The sequence below is a fragment of the Hippocampus bargibanti genome, linkage group LG12 (assembly GCF_051943395.1).
Source record: "Hippocampus bargibanti isolate YZ-2025 linkage group LG12, ASM5194339v1, whole genome shotgun sequence".
Taxonomy (NCBI): domain Eukaryota; kingdom Metazoa; phylum Chordata; class Actinopteri; order Syngnathiformes; family Syngnathidae; genus Hippocampus; species Hippocampus bargibanti.
Genome location: NC_142745.1, coordinates 726,935 through 748,637, shown reverse-complemented (window position 1 = coordinate 748,637; position 21,703 = coordinate 726,935). Strand labels below are relative to the sequence as shown.

Genomic DNA, 21,703 nt, shown 5'->3' with positions numbered 1-21,703 from the left:
TTTTTCCACTACAGACATTTGTAGACATTAGCGACCTTGAGAAACAGGCATGTTAGAAATATTGATAATCTGCAGCCATAAAATCTTTAAAAATATATTTTAATTTCCCAGATTTTAATTGCTGGTTAAAATGGTTTTACATTCTACCGATGAAATAAAAATGCAATATTTTGGCTAGTTGGGAAATTACAATACAATTACTGTGTATGTTTTATTGCACAGGTGTCAAAGTCAAGGCCCGGGGGCCAGATCTGGTCCGCCGCATCACTTTATTGGGCCCGTGAAAGCAAATGAAGCATGTCATGTTTCATGATGCTTGCTAAATTACAAACCAAAATTTCAAATTGTCGTATGTAAACCACAATAAGTCATTATTCTTGACTTTGGATTGCAAAACTAGTCATTTATCAATTTGTTGTGAAACATTCTAATGGCTTCCCAAAAATTCATAATGGCCCTCGAGAGCAAACCGTAACTGCAATGTGGCCTGTGGCAAAAAAAAAATGACCGATACTCATTTTATTAGAATAAACCGTGAAATCAAGAGGCACCAATTATTAGCCTTAACTTCCTGTTTGTATATTTTCATAATGTTGACTGTGTAGTGCTGTTTTTTTTTCTATTTGAAAAACCAATTGTTGGTTTTTGGAAATATTGGAGGAGTAGCATTTACAATCATTTTGGCGAGTTCCTATTTCCCTCCTTCCTTCTCACTTCCGCTTAAAAAGTACCAAGTTCCTGTCCCACGCGGTACTGCCGAAGCTGCGTATCATCTCCATGTGGCAATGTTTCTCCAGGTACTGCCCGGCGCGTTCGCTGACGTCCCCGCGCACTTCCAGGCTCTTGAAATGCTGAAAATCCGAGCGCCCCAGCTTCCTGAGCCTGCGGGCCGCCGAGCGGTAGCACTTCCAGGGCTGCGCCTCCAGCAGAAGATGCCGGCTCACTTGGGCCAGTCGTGAGAGCAAACGCAGCAGACCCGCGTCGCCGTGGTTCAGGTGGACCCACATGGTGACGGCCAGGCACAGAGTCAGGTGAAAGCTGGAGCGCTCGTGGCGGGCCAGGTGTTCCCGCAGCGGCGCAAAGTCACCGGTGATGTCCAACGGGATGAAGGTGACGGCGTCCCGGAAGGGGTTCTTCTCCTGGGCTCGTCGGATGAGGCTCTCGTCCAGATCCAAACCCAGGAGGTGAACGTTGGGTCCGCTTTGCGTCTCCGTCAGATGCTTATAGAGGGCGACACTTAGCTCCTGACAGTCGAGGAGAACAAATGGGACTTTTCAACAGCAGAATTTGTTCCACAATGCGGCATTTATATTTGTATTGGTATGAGGAAAAAAATATTATTCAACAAACCCCGGAATTACAGCCCACGTCCAGCAGCAATGTTGTTTGACGGTGGTCGTTGTAGCCTAAATCCCGAAGAAGTGTTTTGGGAATAATACTTAACCTGTTCTCCGGTGGGTTAAAAGTGTAATAATTGATAAAGTTTCCATACGGAGCAGCGCCAGGATCGTTGACGTTTTCATTGGCGTCATCGTCGTTTGCACATGATGCCATTGTCAAGTGAGGGGCGCAACACTCAAAGGCTTCCGGGTAGAAACAATTTGTTACATATTCTCGCAATGTACAGGCACAAAATGGACAAACTTGAGCGAGAGAGATATAATATAAGAAGTAGCAAGAACCAAACTCGAACGGCGGCTTAGAGGGGATCGAGCTTTTTCGTTGCGGGTCCCACTCTGGAATGACCCGCCACTGAACATTCGGTAAGCCCCCTGCCTGCCCATCTTTATCTAAGATTTTCTACCGTCTTTGTGACTGATTTGTTGCGCGTATAAGATAGTTTTACCACTTTGCATGCAGCACTGGCTGTTTGAAAGTGCTCGAGAAATATAGTTGAGTTGAGAATTCTTATAAGCTGTTGTCAAATACGTTGCTAAATCCATCTACACAAAATAAACATTACGTCACTGTCTTTTTTTACTTAATGCATTCACTTAACAAAGCGGAGTCATTTTACGATGATTTTAAACAAAAAAAAAATCGTAGTACAGTATGGTTATAGTAAAGCATTTGAGTACATATTAGATAGCGCTGTGTGATTTCCCGGTGGACATAAGAAGCGTAGAAGAAGAATGCTACCTTCTCGCTTTCCGTACTTGTTACAAAACGAGGTGCTCGCCATTTGGCTAACTGCACTGACACTGACATTGAACTAATGCAACTTAGCTTGATTTGAAGAAAAATCAGGTAAGGAAACCACAAGCATTGTATCATCTATGACAATACGATGGCTCGTTTGCATGATATGAACATAGACACGTCAAGAGTTCGCAAACACTGTCACGGAGGAAAATACTGTCGTATGATTTTCCATTGAAGACAGTGAGCTGTCATTCACTTACAACGTTATTAAGTATGATATTGACAAATTAAATATTTGCTGCTGAAGCAAGCGTACTAAATTGCGTTATTTTTTGTGGGAAATCAATCTCAGCTATTTTAGAATAAAAATAAAGATTGTCGGGTATTTAACATGTTTTTGGAATAAAATAACTCGTGTCACGAAATAAATGTTTTTGTCACTGCTATTTTTGTGTTTCGTACTGAACACAGAACTGATTAACAACTACAAAAAGTGGCTATTAAAACCTTTAAACACCACTAGTCTCTAATTCAAATTGATTAATACAATTAATTCATGGACAACCGATTCCATCGCATAGAGCTATATTTTACGTTTTAAGACTCGCGCTGAACATTCAGGAAGTCTTGTTTTTGAGTTGGTGACGCGTCCTCACGTGACGTCAGAAAAGGACCGCCTCCTGACCATACAAAAAGATGCATTGTAGCGCCTTTCCATCACGTCAATGTATTTTGCTGTACTGTTTTTTTTTTTTTTTTTTTTGTTGAAACCCTTGTGTTACATCCAAAAGCCGCCAGCAGAGGGAGTCCAAGCTCCATGAAAGGAATCTATCAGCCTGTGGAAACGGGCTGATTCATTCCTCACGGGAGCTGGTCGCCATTTTTGGGTGCGACATCCCCCCGTGCCCGTTTGCCTCAAAATGACACGGAATAAATTCTTTAATCGATTGCAAACATGTATGCTTTCCTCTTCAGAACTATTTGAATCATATTCATAACTGGATGAAAGCATCTTCTCCGAATCTGAAGCCATTGTTTTTATTCTCCAGCAATGCAAGACGTCTTGGCGTGACGTCACGAACTGGGGGCGGGACTTTGTGAAAATGCCCAATTCGCAGCTCAATTTTTTGCAGATTTTGGACACTTTTCGTCATTTTTATTGGTGTTTTGCATTTGACTAAAAATATCATGCGTGTTTTGGCTATTTTAGATGATATAAAACGTTTTTCTGATGTCAGTTAAAAACAAAAAAGTGACGTTGGTTGTCCTTCAAAGTTGGTTCCTATCTATCTCTTGTGAACACCAGGTGTCTACTGTTATATTCAAACACTCAGATGAATTTTGCAATTTTTTTTTTAAAGGAATTATTTTTGATCCATGTTTGCGTTTGTTTCTAACTGAAATGTCTTTACCTTTTCCCTTAAAAACAAGGCCATAACCATGGTTACAGGCAAACGTTTGGCCGACATCGGCTACCGGGCCTTTTCGGCATCCATGATGCTGCTGACCGTCTACGGCGGCTACCTGTGCAGCATCCGGGCTTACCGCTACATGCTGAGGCAAAAAGAGCTCAAAATGGCCGCCGAAAACCAGGATCCAGAGATGATGAAAGACTGACACCGAGCGAGCGAGCGACGAGCTGGAACCTTCCAATCACCCAAACCACATTGGGACGTTTGTATGATTTCATCATTTTTGAACGCGGCAGTTGCTGCAAAATGACAGCATCTTCCAACAAAGAATGAGCATTTAAGAAACTGATCCGATGAAGTGATATCACGCAAGTTCAACTTGACTAAAATGGTTTGCATATTGTTTATTTACAATCAATGATGTCTCGTTTCATTGAGCTACTATGCCAGACTTTGACAGAATGAAATGCACTTCCACTAGATGGCAGGAGGTAAAGAAATACCTGTGAAACCACCTGGTGTCATTTATACAGCAGAATAGTGACATAGAGATCTTTGTGCAGAACTAAACAGGCCCACATTTCACACGTACATTTGTGAGCAAATGGAGATCAAAATCATACAAACATGACAGCGGGAAATGCCACAAAATAGATACGTTGCACAAATGTGTAATTCAGAGGCACAAATTACTCATTTGTCACCTCAAACTACCGTATTTTCCGCTGTACAAGGCGCACTGAATGTGATCCGGTTCATGGAGTTCATACGACTGTTTAAAAAAAAAAAAAAAAGGTCATAAAAGAACTGAAGGTCACGTGGATGTGATGTACCATCTGCTTCTGGTGGCAGTGCAATGTCCATTGGTGCCATTTTGGATTTTGAGCTCATGTTTCATCATCTTGGTTTGGTCCAATCGGGCTGATGACGACTCATCGTCAGAAGCGCTCTCCACGTCACTGCGCACATCGTTGCACACCTTCAAACAGGAAATCGACTCATCAAACTGTTGGCGTCATCACTTTTGTCATAGGCATAAAATGCCACGGATGACAAATATTGGCAATTTAGTTTTAATCAGCTATAGGGTACCTTCTAATAGGGGAGTTCGATGGAAATTTTTTGTGGACCCCGAAGACATATCCCGTGTCACCAAAAGTATAATTGTTTATTTTTTTACACATACAGGTAACATCCGACTTATGGCCGGCTTCCATTCGGACAAAACGGTCGTAAGTCGAAACCCATTGAAAATGTTGAATCGAGACTCAATGCTAAATGTCTTGCAAACGATCAGATTTGGACGCCACGGGGTTAGCAAAAACAGCTGATAATATTGCAATTTTATGAGTTTATCGTTAATCCACAGGTTCATAGCAAACATTCGAACCGTTTAATGACAGTATTTCTTAAGCCACAAGTTATTTCCTGGCCAACGACACCCTCTAGTGGACGTGTCGTAATATCACTACACACAGCTGAGGATTGATTCAGAGGTAGAACTACTGAAGGCCGAGGAGTCACATGCACGGCCCGCCACTGCTTTCCAGGTACTACTTTTTCCCCCACACACCTTGCCCCTCAAGACGGCTTTGACGGCGATGCGGCCAATGAGGTAGGACCAGATGATGTGCAGAACTTGCAGTACCACCAACAGCACGTTGAAGAGCCACCACGACGGGAATGGACCCACGATGAGCCAACTCTCAAACATCGTGGAGTTTAGGACCCTGCGACGCACGACACAATAAAGTTGAACTCGGCCTTGTAGGAATGTTGTACAGTAAAGTCTCGTTATATCGATATTCAAGGGAGTCCGAAAAAATATCGATATAACCGGGACTATCGATATATCCGACCCTGCGCGCATGTAATTTTCTCCGTGCGTGCATAGAAATAGTATCGATATAACCGGGACTATCGATATATCCGATATCGATATAACGAGACTTTACTGTAATTGGTGTCATGGAAGTACAACAAACGAACACAAATTGGCACCGTAAGCCGGTCCAATTTAAAGAGCAATAGGACCAAAGACCTGACTTCTGTCTCAGAACATCCAGGTTTCGGTTTCCTCCAGACAAAACAAAACTGTCCTTTCAGCATCGAAAGAAATAATGAATAAGAGGTCCTCCATTTCACTGTCATCAGAGCCGAGCCGCTGGCCTTACGAGAGCTTTACGTTTCGCCTACGAGCCGGAACACCGACACTGAATATCAAACGATCAAGTTACAGCGAACGGCGGCGTACGTTTCACTCTGACTGTTAGCCTCCGTGTTGATGCTAGCGCTTGTCCACGTCTTGGTTGCGGGATAGACTCTGGCTCATTTTTTAGGGCAAAAGGGACCTGTCTCCTAGACAGAAAACAAAACAAATACTGGAACTTTGATGCGTATGAACTATTGACTGTCTATTATGAAGCTAACATTGACTTAGCGTAGCCATTTTTTTTTTTAGAGATGGAAGTAAAAAGAAAGCAGGCACAGGGAAGACCATCCAAACTCCACGCAGGAAGTTTGCGGTGAGGCAAAAACATTGGAACGGCGATTGCGACACGCTTGCCAGGCTGCGGTTCTCGTTTCAAATAAAAAAAAAAGACAAAAGTCGAAAGAAACCACGTTCAAACTCACCAAATGGGAAAGACGACGAGGCGCGTGACAAAGAAGGTCAAAGTAAATATGATGAAGAGGAGGTCGCACAGACGCTGAGACTTGGCGTAGTTGGCCATTTTGGCTGCCTGATGACAAAGAAAGTCAACAATAAAGCTGAGCGTCATTGCTTCCATGGATGCGATGACGTCTCAAAGACCTCGAGCAGGAAGTCGGAAGCGTCGTGCACGCACATGACCAGGGTGCCCACGCGCACCATGTTGGTGGCGTACGAAAAACTGATCAGGACCACCGTCGCCAGGTGATGAACAAACATGGCCAGGAAGTCCTGCATCAAAGTCAAATAAAGATGGTCAAGTGGAAGCAAAGATTTTTTTTGTTCGTTCGGTCCTTCGTTCCGTTCGGTCGTTGGGTCGTGCGGTCGGTCGGTCATTCGGTTTGTTCAATCGTTTGGTCATCGGTCAGTCTTCTGGTTGTTCGAGTCGGTTGGTCGTTCAGTTCGATCGGTCGTTTGGTCTGTTCGGTCGATCGATCGGTTTGTCTTTCAGTTCGGTTATTCGTTCAGTTGTTTGACCGGTCGGTTGTTCGGTTCGGTCAATCGTTTGATCATTCGGTTCGGTCGATCGTTCGCTTGCTTGTTCGTTCGTTCGTTCGTTCGTTCGCTCGCTCGCTTGTTCATTCGCACGCTTCCCGGTTCACTCGTTCATTTTCCGTCACATTTTACCCTCTTGTAGCGCTTTAATCTGTTCTTGTAAAGTGTCACCCGTGTGTTTGTTTGACTGTCTAAAACCACTGTGGGACTTTAGTGCTGCTGCTGCTGCTGCCTTGTGGAATTTGCAGCATCGAGTCATTTCAGGGCTGCCAGTCACACGAGTAGCTGCCCTTGAGCGACACGCACGCTGCACACAACCGTGGAATGACTGGCACAACCTGCAGGGAAGAGGGACTTCACCGCTAAAAACAAAACACGTGACCACCGAGAATTAACTCAACATCGTAAATTGTTTGTGTGGTTTTAGCGCTTCCCCAACATTCCCGCGCACGCGCACAACACGGAATCTTACCTTTCTTCTTATATCCGTAAACTGGGAAAACACGAGAGAGCAGTAGAAAGCCAACTCGATCATGTAGTAGCGGTAAAGAGCAGGCGTCAACATCTTTGGTGACAGAAAACAGATATTGACATCTTAGGATTTCGCTTATTAAATCAATCGCTGCCAGACGATGTGCAAAAATGTGTCCACTCCAGTGCCAGGGTTGTTGTCATTGTCACTTGAAGTTCAGGACCCGCAGAATATTGACTTTTAGGACTACATAAACATAATACATAAAAAAAAACCCAATTCCCAAGCACTTTATCAGCACCCAAGCGTGGGAAAAAACAAATTCAGGGAACGGCGCTCTACGTGTCATGTTTTCAATTTGCGAATGAGTTCAGCAAACAGCCACATTTTCATCCATCCATTCTGCGGGTGAAGGTCCTACCTGGTAAGGGTAACCGTACCAGCAGTGGCGCGTGTCCCACATCCAAGGCGACTAAATGATGAAAAACAGCATCTCAAATTTCGGCAAGCAGCAAGGTCACATGTTCACTGAGACAATACAGACTCAAAATATACAATGCATCGAAAACAATGAACTTTGGCTACTATGTATAGAAATCTAACATATCTATTGACATGTTACAAGTTATAGTTATTTGTGCGTGAAAGGGTTCCTCCTTTTACTGTCTCGATCCATGTGATGGCGCTCACCTGCCAGAGAAACTGGAAGCCGTAAATAAATATGCATAAATAAAAGGTAAACCTCCACCTGAAATGGACAATAAAGAAAAGGATTTCAGTCTCTTGTCAACAAAGGCGCTTCGCAAAACTCTGATTTGAATTTGCAATTGTTTCAAGCCTCGGGATCAATGGGCCCCCAAGATTCTTTGCCTTTTTAAACAAGTCGCGGCTTGGAATTGAAGCGGATTTACTTGACACAGGAGATTTGAGACAATCTCTTTTCCTCAATGGATGCGACGTGTTTGCTTTCAACATTTAGCTTGTCGCGGACGTGCACGTTCCACATTGATGCCTCTGATCCACTGGTGAAAAGGACACTTTGATCCTCTCCTCTTTTATCGAGAACTGCTTCATACAACAAAGAGGGTGCAGAAAGTGCTTAAGACTGTGTCTTTGTGTTGTCATTTTGTTGTTGTCTTTACTTCAAAATGGCGCCACGTATTTTGTTTTTCTACTTCTTCCTTACCTTTCCTCTTCCATTCATAACCGCTGCTGTGAAACGTAAATGTCTTGACTAAGCCAATTCAATCCAATCAAAGATGGAGGCCAAAACACACGGACGCTTTGGGCAAGCTGAGAAGACCTACATGCTCTCGCAGAACTTGACATGTGTGTTGGGTTTGTCTTGGTTTCTGCGTCGTCTGAACCAGCGCTGCACCTTGCGCACTTCCCAGTCCAGCTGCTTGGATAATCCGGCCAGATGACGCCAGTCGGGATTCTGCCAAGGAACATAAAAAACAAAACAGGGAATGAAGTATTTGGAACGGATCGAAAAGCGCTTCCAAAAATGATCGGAAAGGACCTTTGTAATGGACAAAAAGACTTTCTCCAGCACGGCGTTGGGCTGGGCTTTTCGTTGAACATCGGGATGAAGTTGGAGAGTCGTCGCACACGTACTGGCCACAAATCTGTGGCAAGCGTAAAAGGTAACAAAGAAAAACGTGAAAAACACGCATGTTCACGTTGTGTGAGCATTGGTTTATTTTTTGAAATATTTTTTTTTTTCTAGCAATTAGCGTTACTTAGCATAACAACAGAACTGGGCAGGGACGCGCATCCGAGCCGCCTCAGATTCACCATAAAGTTGAAGTAAAATGCAAAATATCTGATGATTTTATTTTGAAAGTTGTGCTTTTATTTCATCGGATCTTGATTGAACAATAGGACAAGCGAGGTAACAAGGAAGAGCTACATGTGTCTGCAGTCTTGACAACTTGACCAACTTTTGATGCCTCTAACAACCTTTTTTTCTATTTTTTTAAAGACTATTAAAAATGACAACAGAGTCGCTAATGTTACTTACTGTAACATCATTCTTATTTCCAGAAAAAAAATGAATACATTAAAAGTTGACAACGTTGAACGTTAGCATGTTAGCCTGGCATTTGGCAAGTGTTCCAGTTTCTCATGCGGCCCAAACCACCAAATGAATTGCCCATTCTTAGTCTACATTCAACCAAAATAAATGTAACGTTGTGGCGGGCACTAGGACCGGGCATCTCACGCAGCAGGTGCAGCAGGTGCGCAGCAGGTGCGCAGCAGGGGGCGTGTTTATGTTGAGAATCACGTCGGGGTCACCAGTGGAGCAGTTGAGGAAGGAGCACACACACACGATTGCTTGTCGACACGGGTTTAGTCCAACTGCTAACAAGTGGGTGGAACATAGAAAAATGCAGTCAAATATTCTCAACATAAACACGCCCCCTGCTGTGCACCTGCCTGGTCCTAGTGCCCGCCACACACTTATCGTTACAAGACATAGTTTGAATATCACTGTTGAATAGGGCAAAAAGACCCCCCGCCCCCTCCTCGTCAATCATTAGCGACACGATAGCGGAAGGTGAAGACAAGGCATTCCTGTGGTTACAAGCTGGTCATTTCCACAGAACTTGACATTGTTCAGTGCAGAGAAGTCCACGCATAAACAAGCAGTTGGCTCTGAACCGCAGCAGCCCCTGATTCAGACTTTGAATTCCATGCGAAGCTCCGTGAGATAAAGTTAGGTCAGCTATGCTAGTCAGACTTGCGCCTTTTGTCAAATTCGGGAGTGCCCGTGTCTGGAAACGCACTCTTTTATTTTATCTACATGTGGGGGGAAATGGGTTGTCATGGGCAACGCTTCATGAAACAACAGCAAAAAAAGGCAGCATTTTAGAATAGCTACATTAGCTAGCCGCATTTTGGGATCTACAGTACAGTTCAGGCGGATTCAGTTGAGTCGAATGATCCAGGTTTTTCACCAAAGGATCTTAGGACTTAAAGGACAAGCGACGCCTCCGGACAAGTTGTGTCCATAATTTGTAAAATGGCTTGAAATGACTTCGACTGAGCGTATTTGACACTTCTGAAACTGGACATTTTAGATGCTATCAAACGAAACGAAAGGAAACGAAAAAGTGATGTCGGTTGTCCTTTAAATCAGTGTGACATTTGACGTCATTGTCCACGGTTTTTAACCATGTGTCAACAAAATAATGTTTGCGTTCTATTTCAGTTGAGTTGCAACAAAACATGCAAATGACACTTTTCTCTCAGGGCAGAACAACCCTGACTTCAATTGAAACGTCCAGGTTTACAGAAAAGGTCGATGGTCACAATATCAGATGTCATGTTGATGGAAGTGGCCATTTGGGCTCTTTGGTTTACGAAAGAATTCCGCTCCGACATAACCTGAATTTGGATGCCAATCGGAAGAATCAGAACAAAGGCAAAAGGTCATGAAACGTGACTGACTTTGTTGGACATTGACTGTATTCCGCGTGAAAGTGAATGCATCCCACTAAAACGGAGTATACCCTGAAGCTAAATTCTTCTGCTAAAATGAACCATCGCGACGTGTTCTCCGCCATGTTGGAAAAACACTTTGAATGCCTTTTCAAGAATCGGGGCATGTGCTCACTAGCTCACCTCTCGCAGCGGACAAATACGTATTTACAAGCATTTTTTTCTTGTGGGTTTATTGTCGCTGCGTTCTGAGGCTATTAAGCAACAACAGAGGCGCTTTCAGGCTGGAAGTGTAACCCTGGCCTTTATCGAAGGTAACCGCATTGACACTTCTCGACTTCCCCACTGTTCATTGTCTCTTTTGACCGGATTAACAAGCTCTCAGTTTTCTACTCTTGTTTCGAACCGTGCCGTGAAAAACACACAAAGAGTCATGGAACTAGATAAGTGTTACAGTGTAGTACCTGGAGTAGCCTGTACAGAATCTGCCAAATAGTTTGTAGCCACCACCACACCCTCATCACAAAAATCGGTTATATCGATAGTACTGCTTATTACGATACTATTTCTATGAACGCAAGGAGAAAATGTACATGCCGCAGGATCGGATATATCGATAGTCCGGTCACATCAATATTTTTTCAGACTCCCGAGAATATCAATATAACAAGACTTTACTGTATATATATATCCCTACTGTCCAGACGTGGCGGTGCCAGACTCTGCTATGATAGGTCCCTGCTCTCAGGTTGGGGGGAGCAGAGGACGACTCCCTGAGGCGACACTGATTACTTCTATTGTCCTGACTGATTATGGGGTCCACGACTGGTCTGATTGCCCCATTTACTCTCGTGTCACCTCATCATCATAACTAAGCCTGTGTGGTCTAAGAAGTCTGTTGTACAAACGATCCAATTTAAATCTTAGCCCACCATGGTGATTTCGTGGTTTTGTTGTTATATGAAAATGTCATTATTGTGATTATTTAACACGTACTCAAAGAAACGACCGTTTTATGATCGAATAGAATGGATTTTTTTGCTCAAAATTTTTGGACTGATGCCTCACAACACTTTTGACTTCACTGTCACTTTCAAATGTGGTCCCAACGACCGTGCTACATCGCAAAAGACATTTAAAAAAAAACAAATGCAAGGGTCATCAGTCAGAAGGAATCATCTTGCGTCATAAATGAAATGTATTATTATTATTATTATGATTATTATTATTATTATTATTATTATGATGATGATTATTATGATTATCATGACAAGGGAAGGCCTCAAAGGAGCCCTAATGATGCAAAGGACCTTGGCTGGGAACTGCTCCCTCAAGCCCATAACAGCCCAGACTTAATATATATAGAATATGCTTTCTTGTTACTCATCCAGTTATGGATAGGATTCAAATAGTTCTGAAGAAGAAAGCATACATGTTTGCAATCCATTAAAGAATTTATTCCGTGTCATTTTGAGGCATTAGGGTTGGAAATGTCGCACCCAAACAAGGCAGGAAAATGGTGACAAAGCTCCGTGTAAGGAATTAATCAGCCCGTTTCCACAGGCTGATAAATTCCTTCTATGGAGCTTGATCACCCTCTTCTGGCTCTTTTTGGTGCAACATGACGTTTTCAGACCAAACAAAGTACAGCAAAATGCATTAACGTGATGGAAGGACTGCTACAATGTGTCCTTTTTTTCGGTCAGGAGCATTCCTTCAGTGACGTAACGTAAGGACTCGTCACCAACTCAAAAACAAGACTTCCGGAATATTCAGCACGAGTCTTAAAAGGTAAAATATAGCGACATGAGGTGGAATATTTGTCAAATACGCTCAGTGGAAGTCATTTGAAGCCATTTTACAAATTATGGACACAACTTGTCCGAAGGTGTCGGTTGTCCTTTAAATGGTGTTCAATCAGCCTGCTATGGATGTTTTTGGAATGTGGGGGGGAATTGGAGGACCCGGAGAAAACCCACATGGGTTCGCAGGAGTGAACAAACAAACTTGACACAGGGAGGCCGGAGTGGGATTTGAACTCACAACCTCCACACTGTGAAGTCGCTGTGCTCACCACTATAGTCGCCCTTCATGACACCTCTTTTTATTCTTCTTCTTTTCCTTTGGGCTTTTCCCTTCAAGGGGTCGCGACAGCAAATCAGTGTCCTCCATCTTTAGAGGTTTGATCCGCATGTTTGTTTTGGCCAAGCTTTGACGTCGGATGCCCTTCCTGACACAACCCTCTGTATTTATCCAGGCTTGGGACCGGCACAAGAAGACTTATGTCCCTACAGAACAAGCAACTCGCCCAGTAAATAGCTCCCAAACACAAAATGGTCAACATTCAAAAAAACAAAAACTAGATCACCATAGCCAAACACACGCCACACCCATTGCATGTGTATTGTCATCATCTCGCTCTCTTTCACACCAACACTCACATTAACCCCCAAAAACGCCACCAACCTTTCGATGATGGTTTTGTCTTATATTTGGTGTTACGGTCTTTACATTAAAGGGGGCGTGGTCCTAAACTTGCTCATAAAATGTAGACGTTTTTTTTATGTCATTTCTCGTTTGATAACTAAAATGGAGTCCGGCGTCATTAAATAGTTACAATTAAAGTCTGAAATGGAGAAATATTTGTTTCGGGCAAAACGTGAGCCAATAAACTCCATTTGCAGAATGGCAGAAAACGTCGTTTTGTGCTAGTTTAGTCAGTGTTGTCCGAACTTCCTGGAGAACCGTGTGACGAGCCGACGGTACGAACCTTTGGAAGAGCATCCTGACGGCGAACACGGCGACAGCCAGCGGGATGGCGCGGACTAAATCGGCGGCTTTGGGGTACGGCGGCCCGGGAGCCCGCTCGGCGAGGTCCGCCCAGGTGACGTTGTGGGGCAGCCAGAACCTCTCGTTCCAGAACCAGGCTGAAAAGGCAGCCATCGTCCCTTCCCGTCTTTTCACTCCGAGGCGAAAAGGAAACAATGGAAACTTGTTGAAGAAAAAAAATCGATTCGAAACGTGATTGAGGTGATGCCTTGTTCCTCCGAAGCGGCAACTCCCGCAAAGTCTGAAGATGACAAGTAGCCCCCCCCCCCCTCCGGCCACCTTCCCAGACGCAGGAAATGTTTTTTTTTTACCGGATGTACATTTCGAAATAAAACACATTTGTTGATGTAGACAACCGACATCACTTTTTTGTTTCCTGACATCAGAAAAACGTTTGATAGCATCTAAAATGCCCAAAACACGGAGTATGATATTTTTTTGTCAAATGCAAAACACCAATCAAAATGACTCCAAGTGTCCAGAATCTGCAAAAAAATTGAACCAGGAAGTGGCCAGTTTCAGAAGGTCCCACCCCCATGTTCGCGGTGTCACGGCAAGACGTCTTGCCTTGCCGGAGAATCAAAACAATGGCTTCAGATCAGAGAAGAGGGTTTCTTGTTACTCATCCAGTTATGAATATGATTAAAATAGTTCTGAAGAGGAAAGCATACATTTTTGCAATCGATAAAATAATTTATTCATTTTGATGCATTTGGAGAGAAATGTACTGACAAACTCTTTAGTACTCACAGTACCCAAAAAAGGCAGAAGACGGCGGCAAAGATCCGTGGAAATTGTCTCCTGGTAGGTTTTGTCAGCGAATGTCAAATATACTATAGAAGTCTTGATGCAACACACAACGATTCACCATCGCGTTATTGTTGTGTTTTCCTTCTAATTTCGCCATCAACATGGATCAACACCAAGTTTTAAGACCAAACAAAGTACCGCAAAATGCATTGAGGTGATGCAAGGTATGTCTTTTCTCAGTCAGGGGCGTTCCTTCCGTGACGTCACGTACGGACTCGTCACCAACTCAAAAACAAGACTTCCTGAATAGTCAGCGCGAGTCTCAAAAGGTAAAATATAGCTATATGCGGTGGAATCTTTGTCAAATACGCTCAGTAGAAGTCAATTGAAGCCATTTTATAAATGATGGACACAACTTGTCCGATGACGTCGGTTGTCCTTTCAGCGGAGAGAAGGATACACTCCTGATTGTAGCGCGACATCACAGCCAGGTGGCCACAAGTTGTCTTGCAGTTGACAATAAGTTGAAAAAAAAAGAAAGACGAAATGACACAGTCCACTTTGGCAAGTCAATACTTGCTCGTTCATTTTACACATTCAACATTCCAAAAGCATTCCCTCAATATTGACTTTCAATCTAAACGTGAAAACCTTCACAATAAAGTACTACGGTGCACAGTTGCAGCGCCGTGTAATTTTAGATGCACATTTCTCCCCACGCATGCAGAGGTTTATAATTAGAAATCTTGCTGGGCAGCTGACTAGAAAACAATGCAAAGGATTCTTTAGTGAGCAAATCCACTTCGGAACTCAAGTGCAAGGTTACGTAACACTCCTTCGGACTTCAGGCATTCTCGGGAAGACGACCAGGCAACCATGTTCCCTCCCGGGGGCATTTAAAAGTCACACATATGCTGAAATCTGATTGGTTAAATGCTTAAATAGGAAAAAAACACCTGGAAGCAGCACGACAGGGGGAAAGTATGAAAAGAAGCAGAAAGACAATTTGCAATTATTTCAGAATTCAGGGACAAAATAGATCAGATATTTTTAGGCCAGCAGGGAAGGCTTTGCAGGCCTTGACGGTCCGCCACTGGTTCTTAGTTATGATAATGATGTTGATTATTATGAAAACACCCATCATATTAATCATTTCTCAAAAAACAGAAACAGATGAATAGTACTGTCATACGTCAACAAAATTATTATTATAATATTATGCTTATTATGATTGCTACCTGGCTGGCCATCTAGCTAGCTACCTCGCTGACTATCAAATTGCTATCTGGCTGGCTCGCTAGCTATCTATTAGTTACATGGCTATTTAGCTACCTAGCTAGCATTCTATCTATTAGCTAGTTAGCTTTCTATCTGAGTTACTCCCAAGTTGAGTGAACGCTGGCGCGTGTGGCTGCCGCTGCTCACCCACAGAAAAAAACTTGTGACTGAAATGTGACCTTGAGAGTTTTGAAAGGCGCTTAGAAATGAAATGGATTATTATTATTAAGACATTGTTTTCATGACTCTACATGTTCAACTTCAGAGCTATGCGGCAAACGCGCTAACTACGACCAGCCAGTCGCTAAAATGGTAAAGGTGAAGCGTTTATAGCGTGGCAGAGCAAATTCAGGCCTCAGCAGTTCTGGTTACAGCAAGGTTGCAAGCAAATGGAGACTCAGTGAAAACACACAAATTAAAAGACATGGAAATGGACTCCAGAGTTAAAATGGTTTATTCCCCAATAAATAATGAAATCAAGGACAAAAAAAAAAAAAAAAAACAGACATACGAAGGCACTTTTTTTCTTATCCCCAAAGAAAAGTCCAGAAATGCCCCTGTACTATCCATCCGCTTGGTGCAACTGCGCTCTGCTTTTGTGCGCTTGGTGATCATTCTTTCAAGGGTTTATGCAACGACGTGTCGCCTTTTCTGCTCCGTGAAAAGGCCACCGTGTTACGTAACGTGATAAGGGGGCAATTGCACATAGACACTCAGGGAGAAGCTTGGAAAGATCCTCCAAAACGCTCATTTAGCTCACTTTTAGCACTCTGAAGTAAATAGTGTACCGTGGCACCTCCACAGTCAAAGTCTTAAAGGACAACCGACGTCTCTGGACAAGTTGTGTCCATAATTTGTCAAATGGCTTCAAATGACTTCTACTGAGCGTATTTGACAAAGATTCCACCGCATATAGCTAGACGTTTTTTACGTTTTAAGGCTCGCGCTGAATATTCCGGAAGTCTTGTTTTTGAGTTGGTGACGAGTCCTCACGTGACGTCACTGAAGGAACACCCCTGACCGAAAAAAGGACACATTGTAGCAGTCCTTCCATCATGTCAATGCTTGTTTGGTCTGAAAACCTCGTGTTGCGCCAGAAGAGGGCGTCCAAGCTTCATGTAAGGAATTTATCAGCCTGTGGAAACGCAATACACTGTCATGTCTACAAGAGGTCGCCATTTTCTGCCGGGACGCTACATTGCAATCCAGATGCCTCAAAATGACACGAGAAACAAAAAAGTGACGTCGGTTGTCCTTTAAATGAAGCGTCCGGCCAGGCGACAGGACATGAGGACATGAGGACAGACGGACGATGCTTCACATGTGCTCGGGGTGGTTCTGCAGGCAATTGATGAAGTCGGCCACCGGATGGCCGTCAAAGCAGATGTGATGGACGGCAGTGAAAAGAGGGAACCTGCGCAAAGTCAACAGTGATCCATCGGCGTAGGAATGAAGCACCCTTGGTCACATCGTATCCTGTTTTAGACTTTTTGCAAAACACAGCTTCCGATGCACTTTTATTTTGAAAAAAAGCAGCAGAGGGGAGTAAGTCACATGCTAACAAAGAGTTAGCCACGTTGGGCTTTTGTCTGAAATTGTTAGACGAACCTCAAACCTGCCACGGATACACGGAGCATTGAAAATATGACGTAGAGTGCCATTCCCAAATTTGTTCGGGTTTTGTTTGGGTGCCTATGAAGCGCTGGCCATGGCCTCTGGCAATGTTTTTTTCCCTTCCACGAGGGGGCAGAATTTCCCTTTTGTCCACGTTAGCGATTTGTTCCAGCTCCAGCTGTTGTTAATGCGTAATATAAACAATAGTGTATTTTGTACAGCTGCCCTCATTTCAAGCTCATATAACTCCAGACGCATATCATTTAGGAATTAACTCTTTTTTTCGTAATGATGAAAGAAGAGAGTCTAAGGTTTCTACCGCTCTATTGAATGTTTCTGTAGTCCTAAAACTCAATATTAGGTTGGTCCTGGAATTCGAGAGACAATGACAAGAACCCTGGCAATGGAGCGGACACATTTTTGCACGTCTGGCAGTCAATGAGTTAAATGCTGGAAAGACAAAGAGACTTACTTGTGCATCATGTTTTTCTGTTTCAAGATTTGGTGGACCTCTGTTGCAGTGGCCGGACCTTGGAGTTTCTGACCATTCAGCAGCTCTTTCTCCAACTGCTCGATGGTCTGAAAACAACCATGGGAACAATGATAGAGCTGAATGCGGCGGGTGGCAAAACAAACGGCGTTGCGTACTTTTCCGCTTTTAGCAAACTCTTCTCCGATTTTGCGGTTGCGGCCGCCGTAGCAGGTGGTGATGAGGTCCGCAACACCACAGCTCTCCAAGAAGGTGCTGGCCGAGACGGGTCCGTCAGAGCAAAAGACCTTGGCGAAGGCAATCATCTCCATCAAGCCCAGACGGATCACGGCCGCCTTGGTATTGTCGCCGAAACCCAGACCGTCGCAGAAGCCCGCTCCCACCGCCACAATGTTCTGTAGAAACGTCAGTTGATGCCGTCAACGGAACCTACGCAAATCCAATTCATGGTCTTGGCTCAAAGAAGAGCTGCACCAGAGTGGGAAGCGTATGGTCCATGATTGTCAGATGATATCTTCTGGTTCTTTTAATATTTCCACCATCAAAAAAAGCCAAACATCAGTTTGATTCTACAACTTCTTCCAAGTGAAGAGGATCAGTTAGTGTTTGGACAAACCTTGAGTGCCCCGCAGATCTCGACAACGTTGGACTCCTGGACCACGGTCACTCGGAAGTTGGTGGTCTGCATAAGCTCTTTCAAGATGGGCCCGCGCATTAGGTCATTGCACCCTGAAAACGGTCCAAAAATGCTTACGTTCAACCTGATATCTGAGGCATTAAGTCATAAGTGGTCATTAAATATTCATGAATTGATTTTCCAGACCACTTTAAATCACCTATGGTGGTCTCACAGAACTTGTCCTCCGCTACTTCGCTGGCAATGTTTGCTCCCATCAGGACTGACATACTGATGCCCAGTTTCCCACGGATGACCTCGGAGATAAGTTTAAGACCCTCCGGACCAGCATCCACACCCTAGATGAATGTACAGTCAGCAAGACGTCATTGTAGAAGATAGCGTAGGTGGCAAACATGTGATGGTACCTTAATGAGCGACACACCGTGAGCGTCTTCCTTGATGTGGCCCTTGATGGTGTCACATACATGGATGATGAACTGGTGCGGGACCACAAACATCAGGATGTCGGCTCCCTTTACCGATTCCACCAGGTCTGGAATGGCCACCTGACCGCAATGACAACACGTCAAGTCCTTCCTGCGCGAATGTACCTCGAGGGTTCTAACAAATCTGAACGCAATCTCATGCTAGTTTGTTGAAACTAAAGTAAGATTTGTCTATGAAGGTGTTTTTGTGAAGGGATGTTTACCACGTTTGGGGGAAGCTTGTGCCCGCGTAGGTACTTGACATTTTCATGGTCCGTGTTGATTATTTCGGTGAGCTTGCGTCCATCCACCATTTCCTCAAACACCCACATGTTGACCACGCTATCAAACTTGGAGTTCGAGGCCGCGTTGGCCCCTACGATCTTGGCGATGGCGGAGCCCCTGCGGACACAAAATGGCCGCTTGATACAAACATCTGAATTTAAAGGACAACCGACGTCACTTTTTTCTTTCCTAACTGACATCAGAAAAACGTTTGATAGCATCTAAAATACCCAAAACACGCAGTGTGATATTTTTAGACAAATGCAAAACACCAATCAAAATGACTTCAAGTGTCCAAAATCTGCAAAAAATTGAGCTGCGAATTGGGCATTTTCAGAAAGTCCCGCCCCCAGTTCGTGACGTCACGCCAAGACGTCTTGAGTTGCTGGAGAATCAAAACAATGACTTCAGATTGGGAGAAGATGCTTTCTTGTTACACATCCAGTTATGAATATGATTCAAATAGTTCTGAAGAGGAAAGTATAATGTTTGCAATCGATTAAAGAATTTATTCCGGGTCATTTTGTCGGATCAAGACTGATGTGTAGTGTCACAGAAAATGCAGAAGATGGCGCCAGAGCTCCATTGGAAATGGGTTGATTCTTCACCTTGGAATTTTTGTGAACGAATTCATCATTGCGTTATTTATGTGTTTTCCTTCTCATTTCGCCATTAACACAAAGTTTTCAGACCAAACAAAGTACCGCAAAATGCATTGAGGTGATGTAAGGTGTGTCGCTTTCTCACTCAGGGGCGTTCCTTCAGTGACGTGACGTGAGGATTCGTCAGCAACTCAAAAACAAGACTTCCTGAATATTCAGCGCGAGTCTTAAAACGTAAAATCTAACTACGTGCGGTGGAATCTTTGTCAAATACGCTCAGTAGAAGTCATTTGAAGCCATTTTACAAATTATGGACACAATTTGTCCGGAGACGTCGGTTGTCCTTTAAGTCTATCACTAAGAGTTTCATTTGTGAGTTTGAACGTGTTTAACAAATAGAGTGCCTTTAAATGACTAGCCAGCACTGCATGACTTTGTCAAAACGTGAGCGGGAAGGTCGCTCGGTGTTTTGGGTGGGACCTTTGTTATGCTGGTAGCAGAATGTGTGTTTACACAAGAAAAGACGCATTTCCAGCGCGACTGAATACCTGTGCTTAGTCACACCAGTTAAAAAGAGAAGAAAAAAAACCACTCACACACACTAATTTGAGGGCCCTGCGCTCGCTCGTGTTGTGCTGCGAAAACTCAAATCTAAGCAAAGACGAAATATCTCAAAATGTGCGTATTGGTCTGCCAAGACATTGTTTCTCTCCAGGTGTTTTTTTGCCTCATAGCATTTCACTTGAATTTATTATAAGGCGCACCCAAAAGCCTTCATTTTCTTCCATATACAGTAGATAATAATTTAGATACACCAGAAAATACGATATTTAAATTCGTTTGAAGAAGTCTGCTCAATGGGCATGTTTTTTTTCTTTTACAAATAAATCTAAATACATTCTAAATTCATAAATGTCTTGGTTTTTTTGGGGGGGAGAGAGGATTATTTTTCGAAGCCTCCTCCCACCCCAAAACCACATGATCAACTTGCCGGGTGACAAAAAGGCCACGACAACACGCTGCTTGTCAAAAAAAAAATGTCTTTGTAACTTAAGACGTGCGGCTGCCACTTCAAATGTCAAAAGGTCCAATGAAGCGTGACACGCTAATCACAAATACCCCATCAGACGAGGTCATTTGTTTTCATTTCAAATTAGCCACACACACAAAAAAAAGCCACGGAAACCCAAGGAAACGGAACGAGCGTGCAGAAACGATTGTGGCGAGGCGGTAAAGGGGCGGGGTCTTCGGATTCTCACAACTAGCTTGGCACAAAACCTCAAATAGTACAAAAAGCAAATTTCGTGATAGAAATTGTTCACTAAGTTACCAGTTTCCGGAGCCCACCACGCACACTTTCCTCGGAGCTGTCATCGTTTGGGACTTCCACAAGAAAGAAGTGAAGCGCCACGCCGGCATTTATAGAGGGCACCCAGTTATGTGTCGTTCGCGAACGAACCGTCTCTTAAAGACATCGCTTGGAACTGAACGACCGACGCCGGCTCTTAATAGGGAGCCGCTTATAGGCGCCGATTCTGCAACACCTTCGGTTAAGGTCGCACGTGATTGGTCAAAATCCGCGGTAGAACACATATATACACACATGAATATAAATAAAGTCACAGAAATGTCAAAAATGATATACTGTATTGTATATTTTTGGTAGTAAATAGTTAATTTAAGCAACAACAAAAAATGTATTGTCTGTTGTCAATTGTATGTCTTTTTTAGCCGTTATTACACGCTGGGTCAGAGAGGACATTAATTTCATCTGTGCTGTATGTCATGCATATTAGCATATTTGACAATAAAGCTGACTTTGAGAAAAAGAAAAACTGAGAAGCGATTTGGGATCCGAAAGAGCCAGATCTTTTAAGTGAGCCGAGCCAAAAGAACCGGCTCTCCAAAAAGAGTCATAATTGCCCTCACTAGTGGGCATCCCCCCCCCCCCCGCCCACTGCTCCCTCCTTCGTTATATTACGTCACTTATCACTGCACAGTGGTCAGTTTATTTACCGGGATAGCATACATTTAAGATTGATGTCGTCTTACACATATGCAGTATACATTTATCAT

At 43.6% G+C, this 21,703-nt stretch overlaps 4 protein-coding genes across 5 annotated transcripts; 1 reads left to right on the top strand and 3 right to left on the bottom strand.

The window, feature by feature from the left end:
- Positions 1–83: 83 nt before the first annotated feature.
- Positions 84–1,745, bottom strand: bcdin3d (BCDIN3 domain containing). The gene is made up of 2 exons (XM_089010871.1): positions 1,351–1,745; positions 84–1,244 (listed from the first exon to the last, which is right to left on the bottom strand). Exons 1-2 carry the CDS (start codon positions 1,552–1,554, stop codon positions 711–713), a joined length of 738 nt encoding a protein of 245 aa, XP_088866997.1. The 5' UTR covers positions 1,555–1,745; the 3' UTR covers positions 84–710.
- cox14 (cytochrome c oxidase assembly factor COX14) lies at positions 1,626–3,972 on the top strand. Of its 2 annotated transcripts, none has more exons than XM_089010873.1 (2): positions 1,626–1,763; positions 3,574–3,972. In XM_089010873.1, the coding sequence occupies exon 2, from the start codon at positions 3,583–3,585 to the stop codon at positions 3,757–3,759; it is 177 nt and encodes a 58-aa protein (XP_088866999.1). In that variant the 5' UTR covers positions 1,626–1,763; positions 3,574–3,582; the 3' UTR covers positions 3,760–3,972. The 2 variants fall into 2 exon arrangements, with proteins under 2 accessions (XP_088866999.1, XP_088866998.1); XM_089010872.1 differs by lacking the exon at positions 1,626–1,763 and adding an exon at positions 2,101–2,247.
- cers5 (ceramide synthase 5) lies at positions 3,939–13,783 on the bottom strand. The gene is made up of 10 exons (XM_089010865.1): positions 13,446–13,783; positions 8,754–8,859; positions 8,539–8,669; positions 7,922–7,979; positions 7,653–7,703; positions 7,232–7,324; positions 6,367–6,495; positions 6,189–6,295; positions 5,128–5,284; positions 3,939–4,533 (listed from the first exon to the last, which is right to left on the bottom strand). Exons 1-10 carry the CDS (start codon positions 13,616–13,618, stop codon positions 4,369–4,371), a joined length of 1,170 nt encoding a protein of 389 aa, XP_088866991.1. The 5' UTR covers positions 13,619–13,783; the 3' UTR covers positions 3,939–4,368.
- Positions 13,784–15,946: 2,163 nt separating this feature from the next.
- Positions 15,947–21,016, bottom strand: LOC148889834 (glycerol-3-phosphate dehydrogenase [NAD(+)], cytoplasmic-like). The gene is made up of 8 exons (XM_089010763.1): positions 20,958–21,016; positions 18,965–19,142; positions 18,681–18,821; positions 18,473–18,611; positions 18,253–18,365; positions 17,795–18,031; positions 17,619–17,725; positions 15,947–16,946 (listed from the first exon to the last, which is right to left on the bottom strand). The coding sequence occupies exons 1-8, from the start codon at positions 20,999–21,001 to the stop codon at positions 16,850–16,852; spliced, it is 1,056 nt and encodes a 351-aa protein (XP_088866889.1). The 5' UTR covers positions 21,002–21,016; the 3' UTR covers positions 15,947–16,849.
- Between the last annotated feature and the right edge of the window lie 687 nt (positions 21,017–21,703).

What these genes read in the sequence shown, in the direction of transcription:
- bcdin3d (XM_089010871.1), bottom strand. Translation starts at nt 1,554, where the DNA reads ATGGCATCATGTGCAAACGACGATGACGCCAATGAAAACGTCAACGAT. An exon ending in ACGTGGGCTGTAATTCCGGG is followed by an intron (nt 1,245 to 1,350) that starts GTTTGTTGAATA and finishes CTCGACTGTCAG; the next exon opens with GAGCTAAGTGTCGCCCTCTA.
- cox14 (XM_089010873.1), top strand. Translation starts at nt 3,583, where the DNA reads ATGGTTACAGGCAAACGTTTGGCCGACATCGGCTACCGGGCCTTTTCG.
- cers5 (XM_089010865.1), bottom strand. Translation starts at nt 13,618, where the DNA reads ATGGCTGCCTTTTCAGCCTGGTTCTGGAACGAGAGGTTCTGGCTGCCC. An exon ending in CTTCCGACTTCCTGCTCGAG is followed by an intron (nt 6,296 to 6,366) that starts GTCTTTGAGACG and finishes CTTTGTCATCAG; the next exon opens with GCAGCCAAAATGGCCAACTA. An exon ending in CTCGTCGTCTTTCCCATTTG is followed by an intron (nt 5,285 to 6,188) that starts GTGAGTTTGAAC and finishes CGTGCGTCGCAG; the next exon opens with GGTCCTAAACTCCACGATGT.
- LOC148889834 (XM_089010763.1), bottom strand. Translation starts at nt 21,001, where the DNA reads ATGACAGCTCCGAGGAAAGTGTGCGTGGTGGGCTCCGGAAACTG. An exon ending in GTGGTGGGCTCCGGAAACTG is followed by an intron (nt 19,143 to 20,957) that starts GTAACTTAGTGA and finishes TTGTGTCCGCAG; the next exon opens with GGGCTCCGCCATCGCCAAGA. An exon ending in ACAAGCTTCCCCCAAACGTG is followed by an intron (nt 18,822 to 18,964) that starts GTAAACATCCCT and finishes CATTGCGGTCAG; the next exon opens with GTGGCCATTCCAGACCTGGT.